This window comes from Podarcis vaucheri, assembly GCF_965113315.1.
Source record: "Podarcis vaucheri genome assembly, chromosome: 3".
In the NCBI taxonomy this organism is placed as follows: Eukaryota; Metazoa; Chordata; class Lepidosauria; order Squamata; family Lacertidae; genus Podarcis; species Podarcis vaucheri.
The window spans coordinates 1,532,006-1,549,249 of NC_138761.1; the positions used below are offsets into that span (position 1 = coordinate 1,532,006).

The 17,244-nt window shown below is 50.5% G+C and overlaps 1 protein-coding gene across 2 annotated transcripts in view; it reads right to left on the reverse strand.

The window, feature by feature from the left end:
* Nucleotides 1-17,244, reverse strand: part of ASXL2 (ASXL transcriptional regulator 2) — a 31,939-nt gene that overhangs the window by 4,399 nt on the left and 10,296 nt on the right. For both annotated transcript variants that reach the window (XM_082217300.1, XM_082217301.1), the window contains 7 exons: nucleotides 10,951-11,066; nucleotides 9,811-9,937; nucleotides 7,446-7,586; nucleotides 5,971-6,134; nucleotides 3,240-3,336; nucleotides 2,897-3,002; nucleotides 759-1,488 (listed from right to left, as the gene is read on the reverse strand). In XM_082217300.1, the coding sequence (XP_082073426.1) occupies nucleotides 759-1,488; nucleotides 2,897-3,002; nucleotides 3,240-3,336; nucleotides 5,971-6,134; nucleotides 7,446-7,586; nucleotides 9,811-9,937; nucleotides 10,951-11,066 (1,481 nt within the window). The remainder of the gene's footprint in view (nucleotides 1-758; nucleotides 1,489-2,896; nucleotides 3,003-3,239; nucleotides 3,337-5,970; nucleotides 6,135-7,445; nucleotides 7,587-9,810; nucleotides 9,938-10,950; nucleotides 11,067-17,244) is intronic.

Below are 17,244 nucleotides of genomic sequence, written 5' to 3' on the forward strand. Positions count from 1 at the left end.
CTCGCACACCCAAACCTGCTCAGCTTTGCTGTGCTTTCAATGCATGCAGCAGACGCTATCCAGGGGGGGTCTGCTGCAAAGCAGCTGCTGAAAGAAGTGGGGAAATGCTTGTTCATAGCAGCAGCTCGCTATCTGGAACTAGATGATCCTCTGGGTCCCTTCCAACTCTACAATTCTATGGTTTCTATGTGCTTTGATGTCCCAACTTTGGGACGTCAAAGGACAAAAAACAACCACCCTGACATCATTTATGTGGGTGGACGCCCCACCCACCTGCCCACCTGGGCCATGAGGCAGATCCTTATAAGGACCTGGCCCTAAAACCAACAAGGTTTCCCTACAGCTGAGTGACACTTTATGGTGCCTGTCACGATGAGTAGCAGGTCCCTCCCCCTCTGGCCCCCTGAAGCCTGTGCTGGCAACCAGGCTGCGTCCAAACTCTCCGTGGCCTCATGAGAGTCTTCCTTAAATGGATTTGCCAAGGTTAAGCTTGGGGTGACGTGCAAGCAGACCCTGCAGCTGCCAGCCAACTTCCCAAGATTCGAGACGTGCCCAGCCTGCGCCCGCCCCACCCCATTCCCCTGCTCTGCGGGGGGTTTGTTGGCTTCCTGCGTCTGCACCCCACCTTTTCCTCCCAGGAGTTCAAGAGGGTGCGCAGTTCTGGAGGAGAGCAGCCCAGGCAGACGCAGGGCCCCCGCCCCCCTCCAGAGCCCCTTGCCCCCCAGACATAACCAACACGAGGCAGAGAGCTCTCTTACCCGGAGTGGGGGGACCTTGGGAACAGGAGCGATGGGAAAGGGCTGCGGCGGGCTCTGAAAGGGCGGCCTGGGGGGGCACTTCTCCTCAACGTGGGCCCGCTTCTCTGGCGTGGACAAGGCCGCCTCCTCAGGGGGCCCGGGCTTCCTCTTCAGAGCCTGCGCTCCGGTGTCCATCTGTTCCCCGCTGGCAGGAAGGGCATCCTTGGCAGGCGTCGCCCGAGACTCTCCTTCCGGGCTGGCGCTGGAGGTGGCGGAAGCGGCAGCAGTGGCGGTGCTGGTTGGGATCTTTGGTTTGCTTGCGCTTCCCTTCCCCGGAAGGGACTCCGGGCAGGGCAGTTGGGGCCTCTCGGCTTCTCCTGCCTCCTCTTCTCCTCCAGCCACAGCCTCTTCCTCCGCCCCCCTGGAAGGCCTGCAGGGAGCCTGGCTGATGGGCGTGTTGCTGGGGGACGAGGACGACTTCACAAGCTCCTCCGGCGGCGTGGAAGCCCGTGGCGGCTTCGCCTCCTCTGTCGCCTCTTTGCTGGCGGCTCCTGGCAGCGGCGGCACCACCAGGGCATCCTGCGCCTTTGGAGTTGCCACAGAAGCAGCCTCTTCTTTGCAAGGCGTGGCCACGGAGACCGGCATGAATTGTGGAGGCTGCGTGGCTGGGTTCTCGGCTTGCGACTGGTCCTGAGCAGCAGGTGGGGCAGTGGAGGTCAGCTGAGCCGACTCTTCGAGACTCAGCCCAGAGCTGGAAGGAGAGGCAGGGAGAGAAAGGAGAGGCACCAGTGAGACGCCCTGGGGGGCTCTCTCCCCACAGCGCTAAGGAGCAGAGGTCAGCTCCCCCTTGTACTCAAAACCACACAGTCCCAGAGGGGCCTAGATTTGGGAGGCAAATGCAAGATGGCTAGCTGGGTGCAAGGAGGGGGAGGGAATAACCTGAATCCCAGTTACAATTCAAAGTGTTGGTGCTGACTTTAAAAGCACTAAACGGCCTCGGCCCAGTAGACCTGAAGGAGCATCTCCACCCTGGATGCCAGGGTCCAGCTCCAAGGGCCTTCTGGCGTTTCCCTCATAGCAAGAAGCCAAGTTACAGGGAACCAGGCAGAGGGCCTTCTCAGTGGTGGCGCCCGCCCTGTGGAACGCCCTCCCACCAGATGTCAAAGAGAACAACAACTACCAGACTTTTAGAAGACATCTGAAGGCAGCCCTGTTTAGGGAAGCTTTTAACGTTTAATAGGTTATTGTATTTTAGTGTTCTGTTGGAAGCCGCCCAGAGTGGCTGGGGAAACCCAGCCAGATGGACGGGGTATAAATAATAAATTATTATTATTATTATTATTATTATTATTATTATTATTATTATTATACTCTGACAGGGCGATGGCGGAGTAGAATCTCACACCACTGGCGTTTGGAAGAGCGATACATTGCCCATGCCTGGTAGCCATCCAGCTGCCCATGACAGGAGAGGCCTGCCCTGCCCCACACTTGACCAGAAACATCGAAGGAGAAACTCTTTGCTTCTAGGCTGATAAAGATGATGGACTACGCCGAACTGCCGAAAACAACCGGTAAATATCAGAGATCAGGAGGACAATAAATTTAATAAAGAATGGGGAATTTTTTTAAAGCTACTTGAAAGAACACTGTAAACAACTGAAAACATTGGCAGGATTTTAAAAACACTTGCAATGAAGTGAGAACTATGATAAAAATCGAGATTTAGGAAAATATGGAGACTATGATGTGATGCAGTTTGAAAAGAATATCTGGGGAAACGATGGGGGGGTGGTGGAGGGAAGTTTCTGAGAATCCTGTTTGTAAAATTATTATAATTTATGTATGATGACAAATGTTAATAGTGAAAACGAATTTTAAAAATATATATTAAAGAAATAAATAAAAGGGCGCCATTTTCAGAAGAAAAAAAAGAGAGACGCTCCTTGCTTCTCTCACTCATCTCATTCTCTTTCTGCTGCCCTTTCAGACACTGGGATGGAGGGAGAAGGAGATGCTTTGCTTCTGAGTGATGGGCACAGCATGCCCTCTCTCTCTCTCTCTCTCTCTCTCACACACACACACACACACACACAGCCCAGAACCCCTGAAGAGCTAAGCATGAGGGAAGAGGGAGCGCAGCGCAATGCCCTCCTCACCTCTGGCCGTAGTAGCTCTCAAAGAAGTGCTCCTTCCACAACTCCACCTTCTTCTCTTTCTCCAGCTCCTGACGAAGCCTCAGCTGGATCTCCGGGGTGAATTCTCCTGCCACACGCGCAAGGCAAGGGGGGGAAGGGGTCAGCAGGGGAGAGACAGTCCCGTCCCCCCAGCACCTGCCCCCCTGCCCAACCAAACGCAGCAGCTGCTGAGCCAAGAGCAGGAGCCATGGGGTTCGAAGCAGCCGAGGCAACTTCCCTCTCTGCAACCCAAAAATGCTTCCCTTTGGTGGTGAGGGGCTGCTGCTGCTACTGTTCTGATTCACTTAGGGCTCAGCGGCCTCACCTTCCGATAGTCGCTCCTTCCACCCTTGGGCAGCGGAGGTGAAGAACTCGTTGTTCAGGGCGGAGCTGCTAAGCTTCAGCAAGCCATCCAGTCCCACCTGAGAAAGAGAGAAGGAAGAATAATGGGGTTCCAAGGACCCGACAACGCTTCTGCCAGGTCTCCCAGCAGAGAAGGGAAGTTGGCAAAGCAGCGTCTAGGCAGGGAGGGAGAAACCAGCCTCAGGATTAGAGAGCAGGGACTCTGGGTCTGGGGAGCTCCAGGCATGCTTCTTCCCTAGTAAAAAGGGGTAAAGGGACCCCTGACCATTAGGTCCAGTCGTGGCCGACTCTGGGGTTGCGACACTCATCTCGCTTTATTGGCCAAGGGAGCCGGCGTACAGCTTCCGGGTCATGTGGCCAGCATAACTAAGCTGCTTCTGGCTAACCAGAGCAGCGTACGGAAATGCCATTTACCTTCCCACCGGAGTGGTACCTATTAATCTACTTGCACTTTGAGGTGCTTTCGAACTGCTAGGTTGGCAGGAGCAGGGACCGAGCAACAAGAGCTCACCCCGTCGCGGGGATTCGAACCACGACCTTCTGATCGGCAAGTCCTAGGCTCTACCCACAGCACTACCCACGTCCCAGATGCTTCTTCACTGCCTGTCCCCAAATCCCCCTGCACCCCCCTCCCACGACCACCTGCTTGGGACCTGCTCATTTTGGAAGAGACTTTAGCAAGGCCATATCAATGCAGAGGTGCTTTTCCTGAAGGGAAGAAGGGAGCACTGTGTTTTTCAGGCAGAATTGGAAGGTTAGAACTAAGGAATTAAGTCCATGTCCTGCCCTGGGTAGCAGGCGCCGATCTCTCTAAAGGTCCTTGAAAAACACCAGGGGAAGTGGACCTGTAATAATAATAATAATAATAATAATTTATTATTTGTACCCCGCCCATCTGGCTGGGTCTCCCCAGCCACTCTGGGCGGCTTCCAACGAAGATTAAAAATACATTAAAATGTCACACATTAAAAACTTCCCTGAACAGGGCTGCCTTCAGATGTCTTCTAAATGTCAGGTAGTTGTTTATCTCTTTGACATCTGATGGGAGGGCGTTCCACAGGGCGGGTGCCACCACCGAGAAGGCCCTCTGCCTGCTTCCCTGTAACTTGGCTTCTCGCAGGAAGGAAACCGCCAGAAGGCCCTCGGTGCTGGACCTCAGCGTCCGGGCAGAACGATGGGGGTGGAGACGCTCCTTCAGGTCTACTGGGCCATAAAAGGGTAAAAGAGTACAGTGGACCCTCTGGATACGGATTTAATTCATTCCGGGGGTCCGTGCACACTCTGAAAAATCCTTAACCAGAGGTACTGATTCTGCCCATGATAGAGCGCTTCTACGCATGCGCGCTGATCACTTCTGCGCATGTGGCAAAACCCGGAAAAATACTTCCAGGTTTGCAGCTTTCGCAACTCGAGGTTTACGTATCCAGAGAGGTACATAACCCGAGGGCCCACTGTATTGGGAAAGAATCCATAATGAATGGAAAAAAATGTTTAAAAGTACTTTTCAAAAAATAACAACAACAGAGTCCTTTTTGTTGGGGATAATTAAAAAAAGGTTATTTATGTATGCTGCTACTGCGGCCCATGTTTCGTTAGCCCAAAAATGGAAAATGAGCAAGGTCCCAGCTAAAGAAGAATGGCAACTTAAGCTGACAGAATATGCACAGCTTGCAGACTTAACATATAGAATAAGAAGAACATGTATTTAGAGAAGATTGGGAAATGTTTATTGAATATATGGGGGGAAACAGTGTACACCTGAAAACGTTGGCAGCACTAAGATAAATTCAACAGTGTGAGTAAGTTTTGATGGATGTAATAATGGAATACTGAATTTTTGTAAAATATGCAGGGATTTATGATATGCAAAATGAACCATGGAAAGAGAAGGGATATAGTTGGTATTTTAAGGATGTTTAAATGAGCCTTCTAAATTGTAAAACAGAAAATTTAATAAAACACACACCCCGTATTTTTCTGTCTATAAGACGCCCCCCATGTATAAGACACCCCCTATTTTGGGGGACTCTGATTTAAGAAAATGGGGGGGGGGAGAAGTATACGTGTATAAGACGCTCCCTAATTTTTGACATTATTTTAAAGGGAAAAATCTAGTCTTATACATGGAAAAATACGATAGATAAATAGACAGATAGATAGATGAATAAATGAAAAACACCGGGGGGGGGAGGGGCACACAGCAGCAGGCAGGCAGGTCAGCATGTGGCAAAACCGGCGTCTTTAATTCTCCTTTCCAAAAACATCAGTGCTGCAGCAGCAGGAGCTGCAGGGGGTGGGGTCTGGGTCCTTTTGGGGTTCCTGTTTTTCCGCACGCAGCTCTGACTGAGCAGAGAAGCCACAGAGCAGCTCAACTCCCGCTGATGTCCCAGAACACAAGCTGCAGCTTGTGCAAACCAAGCGGCTGTTTGCTCAGCTTGGAACTGCTTCTGCTGATGTTCCGAGCAAACAGAACCATGTTCGGGACCACAAGTCTGTCCAGGGCAACTCAACCACCTGAGCCATGCAGCCCACGCACACTGCCCCACGCCCTGCTGCCCTCCTGCCCCACCGCCAAAGCTCCACAGGGATGCCCTCCGTTGGGGATGCTTTAGGTGCGATTCCTGAATTGCAGGGGGCTGGACTAGATGGCCACTGGGGGGACCCTCCCAACTCTATGAGTCCACAGGGCCTACCTGCCTGTCCACCTCGGGGAGCAGCAGCAGCAGCCTCTGCTGACAGTCGGCCGGCAGCACGGAGAAGGTGTGCTTATTGATCAGCGCCCTCAGGTTGGTGTTCACCAGGATGGAGTCGGGCGTCTCCACGTCAATTTCGGCACATTTCGTCCTCTTCAGCTGCCCTGGGCAAAGAGGCACAGAGGGCCCTGGTCATTTGCGAGGAGGGGAGCAGCAGCAGGCCAGAACGCAGCTCCTCCCCCACAGCAGGGCTCGACGGGGGGCAGAGCAGCAGCCCGAAGCCTGGGCTCAGAAGACCCCTCAAGGCTCAGTGTCCTCTGGCAGGACCTCTTCCTGGCAATGCCAGGCTGCCACCATCAGAAGGTAGGAGGGTTCTCTCCTCTTCCTTGTCCAAAACTCAGGATCTAACCTGGGTCTGTTCTCCACCTTCAGTGGTGCAGACTCTGCACCTTCAGAGCATGTGTGTCAGGAGTGCGTGCAGGAGCCAGGCGCTGTGACCAATAGGACTTTGCAGGACTGGGGCCTTCCTAAGTTTGTTCTGAAGAGGCAAGGTGTGGCCACACAGGTGAGGCCGATTGGTAACTCACAGCACCTGGTGGCAAGAGCTGGGAGGGATATAAGGTCAGCATTTCCCTTTAGCTCTTTGCCACAGCAACACGTTCCCTGCCTTGCTGCGTTTGACTCCTTGCTTCTTGATCCTCGGACCCTCGGCTTCCTGACTCCCTGCTTCTTGATCCTCGGACCCATGACTTCATGAACCCTTGCTTCCTCACCCTCGGACCCTTAGTTTCTTGACTCCCGGCTCTCTGACCCTCGGACTCCTGGCTTCTGGACCCCAGATCCTGCTCCCACCCCGCCATCTTGCCCCCGGTCCTGATATCCCCTGCTGGAACGTCGATTGCCTGTGAACCGAACCCTGACAATGAGAAATACCCGCATGAGCCTGCCCAGCACAAAAATGGAATGACTGTGGTATCTGCCCCTCTGAGAATGTGGGGTGTGCTCCAGAGGGGGACAGGCAGAAGATATTCGGTGGGGCGACACACCGGTCAACCTGCTTCCCCCCCCCGACCTCCCGCTCATCAAGCCTTTGTTCTCAAAGCTGGGAGCCCCCTGATGCCCCCTCCCCAAAACCTCATCACTGGCCTCTGACAAGGAAAGGCCTTTTCATTAAAAAAAGGAAGCAACAACAGTGGCTGGAAGAAGGTCCAGGGTTATAAAGACTAGGACTAGCCGCCTGAGAAACAGTTTCTATCCAAATGCGATTTTGGTTTTAAATGCAGTGTAAGGAGTCTCTATGGGAGTATATTGTATTTTTAAAATGGGGTATCATAGTTTTTAGGGGGCTAACCATGTTGGGATAGCTGGGATAGCAGGCTTGTTGGTTTTGAATGTAGATATATTTTTTCCCAATTTCGTTGTTCTGTATGGGACAATGACAATAAAGATTATCGTATTGTATTGTATCGTCTTACTTGCATGAAGCCTCTCCGATCTCTGGAAGGGCTTCTTTCCCAGAACTGGCAGGGAAGGCTCTGTTTTAACGGAGGGAGACGAGCTGGACGTAGAGTTCTGGGAGCTGCTTGAGTGTCCATCAGATTGCTTTCCTTCCCAAGCTGCAGGAGGAAAGAGAAAATTCATCAGAATTAAGATCAGTTCTCAGTTCTCAGTTGGAGAGACCTGTCAGGAGTGAATCTGGGACCAAATCAGATGGGAATCAGGCTTACTAGAAAAGTTGACCAACAGACTGAAACTGACCCAGGGACAAAGAGGATGCCTCCAACCCGGTGTGGGTTCCCTTGGTCACATACACAGCCCAAGAAGACAACAAGAAGAAACCACCGACAGCATACGTGACCCAACAATCCCCCCTCACAGATGCAGCTGCTACAGACAACCAACCGTGTCCCCCCATCCCTCTCACTACCAAGGAAATGCAATAGTGAATAGAAAGAGAAGCGGCCCAGTTGATGCTGACACAAAACCCCACATGGACACTATATAAGAGAATATAAGTTTCACCCCAGCACCCCTCCTCCCTTCTCCCCGACCTTACACTGAACACAACATTGTCTCATATCAATTGTAGAAAGGACTTTACAACCTAAAAAAAGGAACAATGCACGTACTTTTGTAAACCAATAAAATATTTGATAAAAATTGTTTTGGTTTTTTTAAAAAAAGAATTAAGATCAGTATCAAGTGATCTTAAGTTTCAGTTTTCAAACTGTCAACCATCTCCAATCCAGGTTATGCGAACTGGTCCAAAATCAACTATGAAAAACATCGCAAACTGGCCTTAATGATTAAAATACCTTAATCAGCTCCACATCTTCATAATTCCTGGGAGCCTCCTGTCTCTACGGAGTGTCCACCTGAACTCTCCTAATGGGGCCTAATCCTGAGTGATACAGCAAAGAAACAGTACCAGCGGCAGATACAGCAGACTGAACACAACCCCAGGTTGCTCACATCGGGGAAGGTGGAGCTGGAGATCTAGCCATGGGCTACACAGCCAAACTTATTTATTTAACAAAATCTATATACTGCTTAAGTGGGACACGGGAGGCGCTGTGGGTTAAACCACAGAGCCTAGGACATGCCGATCAGAGGGTCAGTGGTTCGAATCCCTGCGACAGGGTGAGCTCCCATTGCTCGGTCCCTGCTCCTGCCAACCTAGCAGTTCGAAAGCACATCAAAGTGCAAGTAGATAAATAGGTACCACTCCGGCGGGAAGGTAAACGGCGTTTCTGTGCGCTGCTCTGGTTCACCAGAAGCGGCTTAGTCATGCTGGCCACATGACCCGGAAGCTGTACGCCGGCTCCCTCGGCCAATAAAGAGAGATGAGCGCTGCAACCCCAGAGTCGGTCACGACTGGACCTAATGGTCAGGGGTCCCTTTACCTTTACATACTGCTTGGTTTCAGTAAAACCTCTAAGCAGTTTACACACACAACCCCTCCCCCCCCCCACCAGCTAACATCTTCCCTGCATGGATATCCCAGTGGGAACCATCCCAAAAGGAGTTGCTCCTGGGACAAAAGAAGACAGGAAGCAGCCCTGCAGCTGAGCCCCTGCTTGGCAGCAGGCAGGAAGTCACGGGCTCCATCCCGCTGGCATATGCAGGGAGTGACCCTTTTGCGTGTGACCAAGGCACGTGCAGCTGCTGACATGGAGGCCGCCTTCAGCCCCAGAAGGAGGCGGAGCGGGCTGACCCGGAACGTAACCTCCATGCAAACAGGGAATTGCCTGTACAGCTAAAAAAAGTATTTCAACTGGAGGGGCTTGGGATGACCTTTCTCTGCTGAGGGCCACTGAAGTGAAGGACATGAGGCAGGACTTGGTAATGCAGGCGAGCTGCGCAGGAGCAAGCTGTCAGCTAGCTCTGCGGAAGCTCCTTTTATTGGCAAAATATGCAAAAACATTTTGGACTGTGACCTTTACACATCTTCCAATCCCAAGATCGTGGGGTGGTACAAAGTTATTTTGGCACCTGTTTCCACTGCATCAGTTTCCCCTTGAACCATGTATGATGAAGGAGACAAAGGTCACAGACACACCACTAAGAGAGCAAAGGTTAGAGAGAGGGCATGATGCTCAGACAGCTGTGGCTTTGTCTGTGTGTGGGGGGGAGTGTGCTCTGCACCCCAAGGTCACATGTGCGGACAGCTGAGGCTGCCCGCGGGCGGAAGTGTGCTCCACACCCGGAGATCATTCCTCCACTTCTGGTCAACAGCTCTGACAACAGTAAGAAACAACAACGGACTGCTGGATGCCGCTTCAGGCCGGCTGTTGTGCCTGTAAGAGGCAAGGGGGCAAGCGAGGCGTTGGGGTCTCATACCAGGCTTTGCAGGGACGGAGGGGCTGGCGGCCTTTGTGTGTTGCTGGAGGAGGTGGTGGTTGGAGGAGACGGGCTGCACGCTGGCTCCTCGGCATTGCTGCTGCTTCCGCTGCTTCTGCTTCAGAGCCTACGAGGAGAGGGAGGAGGAGACAGAAAAGAGGAGGCAGCAGGGCCTTCTTAGCTGTGGCACACAGATGTGGGAACGCCCTCCCCAGTGAAGCCTGGCTGGCCCCATCTCTAAGTTCATTCCAGCATTGCACCCAGGCTTTCCAGGGAGGCCTCTGGGGGGAGCCTGAAGACGCTGTGGTTTTCCCTGCTGTTTTGCTGGGGGGGGGATGCCCCCCAATTCTCTAACAACTGTTTTGCATTGTTCATGAATGCAAGAACAGGCCTGCTGGGTCAGGTCAGTGGCCCATCTAGCCCACCAGCCTGATATCCAGGGGAAGCCACAACCCCTCTGTCCTCCTGTGGCTTCCAGCGACTGACATTCAGAAGCAGCAATGCCTCCAGCCATGGAACCAGAACATCGTGGCTGGCAGCCCTTGGTAGGCCCCTCCTTCAAGAATTTGGCTAACCCACTGTCAAAATCACCCAGGCTGGTGGTCATCACAGCCTCCCGTGGGATTGAGTCCCATAGTTTAACTATGTTTGCTCTGCAGAAGTACTTATCTGCTCCTAGTTACAGATAGGTAGCCGTGTTGGTCTGCCATAGTCAAAATAAAAAAATTCCTTCCAGTAGCACCTTAAAGACCAACTAAGTTAGTTCTTGGTATGAGCTTTCGTATGAGCTTTCTGAAGAAGTGTGCATGCACACGAAAGCTCATACCAAGAACTAACTTAGTTGGTCTTTAAGGTGCTACTGGAAGGAATTTTTTTATTTTATCTGCTCCTAGTCTTCCTACACTCTGCTTCACTGGGTATCCATGACTTCTAGCGTTACGAGAGACAGAGAGAAACCTTTCACTGTTCACTCGCCCCACACCAAAGGGCTTTGGCTCCCTGACTAAGAGGAGCCGAAGAGGGAAGGCACGCCAGGCTTTTGGGCCTCACGGCAAAGGGCAGATCCATGCCCCTGAAACGCAGAAGCAGGAGGAATATTTCAGGGACCATTTTAACCCTTCCCCTCGCTTCTCCACTCACCTGCTTGAGCGCCTTTTTGCTGAGCTTCTGAGATGATGAGATGACTTTACCTGGTGGAATGGAAGGAGATGGGCAGCCCGGCTGGGGAGAAGCCACTTGCAGGAGCCTGGCTGACGCTAGAGAAAGGAAGAGAAAAGGAGGGCAGGGATGTTAAGCCGGCAGCCCAGGCCAAGTGCAAGGCAGCCAGAGCTAGAAACTGAGATAGGAAAGAGCTAAAGGGCACCTTAAACCGAGGTGATGGGCGCTGCAACCGAGTGCCTTGGCGTGCTTTTTCATACCAAGAGTACAAAGCTGAAAATGAATGAATGAATTTTTCACATGGTCTAGTCCTCATCTGAAGACTGCAAAAAAATCCCACAAAGCCATATTTCCCCTGCCCACCCCCCTTAATATTCTTATGAGGGTCCCTTCTCCAGTGGGGAGGCAGAAAAAGGTCCTCCTATTTTTCCAGCAGTGGCAGTTTGAATCTTAAATCTTAGGCACAGCACTACGCCCAGAGCTCAGGAACTGCTCACATTAATGAAATTCCCTGTTGCAAAATGCGCCTAGAACAATGGGAGTTTCGAACGCTGAAGTCACCTTCTGCAAAAGGCCAGGAAAAGGCCATCTGCTCCACCCACCCCCCAGGCGCATGGCCAAGATGCCCCAGAGAATCACAAGAATTATCGCCATCTTTTTATCTGGCCCTTTCCCGAAATGGACCACAGGATAGCAAGTGAACAGTAAGTGTGGCTATTCATGAAACCATCAAAATGGGTTGTATCCAATGTAGTGCTAAGCCACTTGGCGATCCGCTCGTTCCATTGGGGAAATGTTTTCTGACAGCAGAATACTTCACTGTGCAAGAAGACGCACAAGCAAGTTGCCAGTTCACTTTGCAGCATGACGGAAGGCATGACCTGCTGCGTAGTGAGTTTCTGCTAGTGCAGCCGCTGGGCTGGACTCCTTTGTTGCGCAACATCGCAAATCATCTGTCCACTAGCACAAGAGCCTAATGTCAGCAAATAAATAGCATAAGAGTAAGAATAATATCCACAGAACACCATACCTAAAAATATATATAATTCCTGCCATCTAAATGGAGAATTTTCCTGTAATGTAAACAGAGCTGCACCTTAACAACACAGACAGGTGGATATTTTCTGAGAAGTTATTATTATCACTTATTGAATTTATATACCGCCCTATACCCGGAGGTCTCATGTTGTGCCCCACGGAGTTTCTCCCACATCATCTCGATGTGCCGAATTTCAGCACAGAGAACAGGGATGGTCAAGGTACTGCCCTCCCACTGCTTTCGACTCCCAACTCTCACGGCCCCAGCCAGCAAGGCCAAGGGTCAAGGATGATGGGAGACACAGTTCCACAAGCCCTGGAGGATGTAAGGCTGCCTAACCCTGGCGCAGAGCAGGTCATCCATGCGCTTTGCCCCTCGAGTACCAGAGCAAAGAGCAACAGCTGTGGCCGAGGGTGGTGAGAGCTCAGAGGATTTGGTGGCAGCGCTTTGCCCCACCAGATCGTGCCCCCACCCGTCTTCCTGGAGCCCACTGTGGCATTCCCTGGGTGCCCCCAGCGGACAGGGCTGGGCGTGGACCTGGCAGGGCGGCATTCAGACCACATCCTTGTCACAACAGGCTCCCCTTCCGCTTCTCAGCCTTCATTCCCAGTCTGCAGTGAGACCCTTGCCCCACACTTTTGGCCAGGACGAGGACGAGAGAGGCCGCAGAAGACTTTCTGAATGTAGAGTGCTTCTGTTTCTGTATGTCTGCATTAGCAGTTCATACGTTGTTGGAGCCCTGCTGCTGCCACAGAAGAAAGCAGTCTCAACCTGTGGCACACATGGCAACCGCCGTGATGATAAATTCCCCAATGAGGAACAAAGGCAGCAACAATCCTTGTGAACCATTTCTAAACCACTGTTCGGAAGCTGAGATTTGAGCTGACCATTTTCAGTGCTGAATTCAAGCTGGTGTGTTGTCAGAAGTCTCCTAAGCTAAAATGCCCACCCTTTGCTCAGAAAAATCCCCAGTGGCTGAAATAAACTGACACACCCGTCAATGTCTGGGTTTTTTCTTTTCTTAAGGAAAATAACCTATCACTCATTCTGCTGCTTATATTTATCTGGAGTATCTGTACCCACTTTCAAGGCCCAAAGACCCCAAAGTGGCTTACCTAAAACCAGAAAAAAGACGACAGCTTCTGCCTGCAGGCTTACCTGCCTAAAACAGGTAACACAAAAGGAAGAGGAGATAAAGAAGGAAGAGGAAAAACAAGCAAACTCAGGAACTAATTCTTAAAGTTACACAGCTGTTCTTACAATGAACCTTCTTCCTGAACCTTTTCCAACTCTACAGTACCCTTTCTGAGTTGAGGCGACGAGAATTATATATGCCAGGGGTGTCCATCAGGTCGATCGGTATCTACTGGACGATCCCCGGGAGGTTTTGGTAGATCGTGGTAGATCGCTGGCTCCTCCATCCAGCCTCCCCACCTCCCCCCATCCTATAGATCACTAGAATGGAAGAAGGAGTTTTATCAGTGATGCTGTCTGTCTCCTAAGTGTTCTAGCGCTGAGCGCCTTTTTTCATTTATTAGACCTGAACACCCCCCCCCAATGGGATGTACCTCCCTAAAAAAACTCAACAACTTTGATCTGAACCCCCTCCCCAAGGGGTAGATCACTGCCAAATTTTAATCGTTTGAGTAGATTGCAGTCTCCTGGAAGTTGGACGTCCCTGATATATTCCATTCCAAATGTGGCTGCACCATAGATTTGTTTAAGGGCATTATAGTATTGGCAGTTTTATTTTCAATTCCTTTTCAATTTGCCTTTTTAACAGCCACTGCACACTGGGTGGACATCTTCACTGAGCTCTCCACAATGACCCAAAAATCTCATTCATGGTCAGTCACTGCCAGTTCAGACCCCATGAGCATATAAGTGAAATTAAGACTTTCTGTGTAAATGTGCATCCCTTTACACTTGTTTACATTGGCAAATGCAATTCATTTTATTGCCCATTCACTCAGTCTGGAGAGATCCTTTTACCCTTCCTGAACAATCTGGTATCAACAAACTTGGCCGCCTCATTACTCGCTCCTAACTCTATATCCTTTAGGAGCAAGTTAAAAAGCACAGGTCCCAATACCCAGCAGGCTGTGCTAAAAGACTGGTGGACAAATTACACAAACAGGGAGAATGGAACATGTTATTACTGTCTGTAGACAGACCCAGTTAAACTGCTCTAAATACATGAACACTTCACCAATGGGTTTAAAAACATACCTAGGACTCAGAAATCGTCTTTTCAGGAGTCCTGTTGTTTTGAACAAGCTCATCTGGGAAAGTCAGACTCTGAAGCCAATGGGACACCCCATGACTCAATGTAATAAAAACAGACACTGCACAGTTGCATCTGGCTGACAGAAGGCCTAAGGAACTTATTCATCAAACTTATCTTCCCAAAATCTTTGCTGAGCAAGATCTGCAGATATGAACATGGACCAGAAGCATCCTGGAAGAACAACTTGTATTCACCCCCCACTGCTTGGTGAAGAGGCAGCTGGCTTCAAGGGTTGGCGCTGACATTTTTGGGGAGGGCTGTCAACAAAGCCACGAGTGATGCCTGTCACAGGAAGTGACAGAATTGGTTTAGCAGAGGAAAATATTATTTGGGAAGATCTGTTTCAGTATCTCTTGACTGCTCACAGGCAGCCTTACCTGCTCCATTTGGAGGGTCTGGCAGCTCCCTATCCATACAGGCTCCCACCTGCAACATGCAGCGGGAATCTAGCACTGCACTCCTGGCACTACAAAACTGTGATAACAGTCTGGGATAAATATAGGAAAGCATTAAAGGCAGCAATCTCTCTTTTCTGGTACTTGGAGTACTTTTGAATAATTCTGCCAAACCTCATTATTAGATTCCTGAAATATATTTATTCTATCTAAGTGCAATTACATTCAATGGCATGGTTTTTAATTTTATCACAACCCTCTGGTCTTCAATATATGATGAAAATTCAGAAAGGTGAATATATAAGTGTGCTGTAACATTCTGTTAATATATCGTCGGGATTTGCTTGCCCGGGAAGATGCTGAAGAGAGGCGCTTAAGGGGGCCAGCGTCTGGGGCTGAGTGACCCATGCTTGACGTGCCCACCCTGATCCTCTGTGAAGTCTGGCCAAAGGAGCAGAATAAAAAAAATCCTTCCAGTAGCACCTTAAAGACCAACTAAGTTAGTTCTTGGTATGAGCTTTCGTGTGCATGCACACTTCTTCAGATAATGCACACAGAAGTGTGCATGCACACGAAAGCTCATACCAAGAACTAACCTAGGTTGGTCTTTAAGGTGCTACTGGAAGGAATTTTTTTATTTTGACTATGGCAGACCAACACGGCTACCTACCTGCAACTGGCAAAGGAGCAGAGTTGCCCAAGCCAACCCTGGGTGCCCTTTCCAGAAGTCCAGTCTTCTTCCACGTAAGACATTTGCTATTACTTTTGTCATACTGCTGAATTTTTATTATGTTTCCCCTACGAAATAAGGCCCCAAGCGCTTGGGACCACATAACACTGGTCCAGAGAGATCTGCATTGGCTCCCAGTGCATTTCCGAGCACAATTCAAAGCCCTAAATGGCCTCGATCTTGTATCCCTGAAGGAGCATCTCCACCCCCATCGTTCAGCCCGGACGCTGAGGTCCAGCGCCAAGGGCCTTCTGGCGGTTCCCTCGCTGCAAGATGCCAAGTTACAGGGAACCAGACAGAGGGCCTTCTCGGTAGTGGCGCCCACCCTGTGGAACGCCCTCCCACCAGATGTCAAGGAAATAAGCAGCTATCTATTTTTTTTAAGTTATCTGAAGGCAGCCCTGTTTAGGGAAGTTTTTAATATTTAATGCTGTATTGTTTTTAACACACGATTGAGAGCTGCCCAGAGTGGCTGGGGAAACTCAGCCAGATGGGCGGGGTATAAAAAATCATCATCATCATCGCTAAGACCTTTATTCTCATTGGCCTTTGCCCACCATTAATAGTAGCTTACAGTATAATTTGCCTTTGCTCAGAAGTCCAGGCCATAATTGTTGTTGTTGTTGTTGTTGTTGTTATTTATTGAATTTATATACTGCCCTATAACCAGAGGTCTCAGGGCGGTTCACTGAAAAGATTAACATAAAAACCACAATATATATAATCAGAATAAAAACAACAACCCAATAACACCCGTCCCATAAGAGCCAAATTTTAAAAAGGGCATAGGATGTCAATCAGATCAATGAAAGACCTGGTTCAAAAAGGAACGTATTTGCCTGGCACCTGAAGGTGTATAAGGAAGGCGCCAGGTGAACTTCCCTGGGGAGAGCATTCCACAGACGGGAAGCCACTCCAGAAAAGGCCCTGCTCTTGTGCTGCCACCCTCGGGATTTCTTGAGGAGAAGGCACACCAAGAAGGGCCTCAGAAGGGCCAATGCCTCAACCCCGTGTTAAACTGAGTACAGTACAGCTTCCGTAATTTCAGTACAGCTTCCGTAATTTCCATTCCATTACTAACTCTGAACAGGTTTTCAGACACCACAATTCCTCCAACTCACAGCTAATGGGATTCTCAATTCTCATAAACTTTATTCTCCTATGGGGTCCTAACTGCTGATGACTCAGAATGTTTGAGCTCCCATAAAGCAGAATGTTCTCTGGCCAATGGCCAATCTAGTCCGGCCTCCTGCTCTCACAGTGGCAAAGGGAAACCCCCAAACAGGAGCTGCGCACCAGAGCTCTCTCCCCATCTGTGTTTTCCAGGCTGTCTCCGACGGTGCAGGCAGAGCAGAGCCATTCTGGCGGCAGCATTTTGCAAGGCCACGGCTGCCGACTCTTGGTGGTTCTGCAGCTGTGGCCACTGAAACAGGACACAGCAGAGCTCACACCCCCTGCAGCCGACAGAGTGAACAGGAAGCATTTCTGCTGGCGCAACTTATAAAATGCCAACTTGCTTCCGAGTGAAACCCCCGGGTTCCAGAGTTAGGAAAGCCACATTTCCCAAGCGGAATTCATTCTTCATGACGCAAGGGTGGTTGGGTGGCTTTCTCAAAGACACACCTGGGTCCGTGCCAGCAATTCACTTCCTGTCGGAAGTGGCGCTGGAGACCGCAGGAGGGAAGAGCGCTGGTGCTGCTGCTGCACTCCAGGCCTCTGGCGGGGATTCCTAGAGACTTCTGGCCGGCCACTGAGAGAACAGGATGCTGGCCCAGACAGGCCCCTAGTCCGGTCCAGCAGGGCTCTTCTGACATTATGATGATTC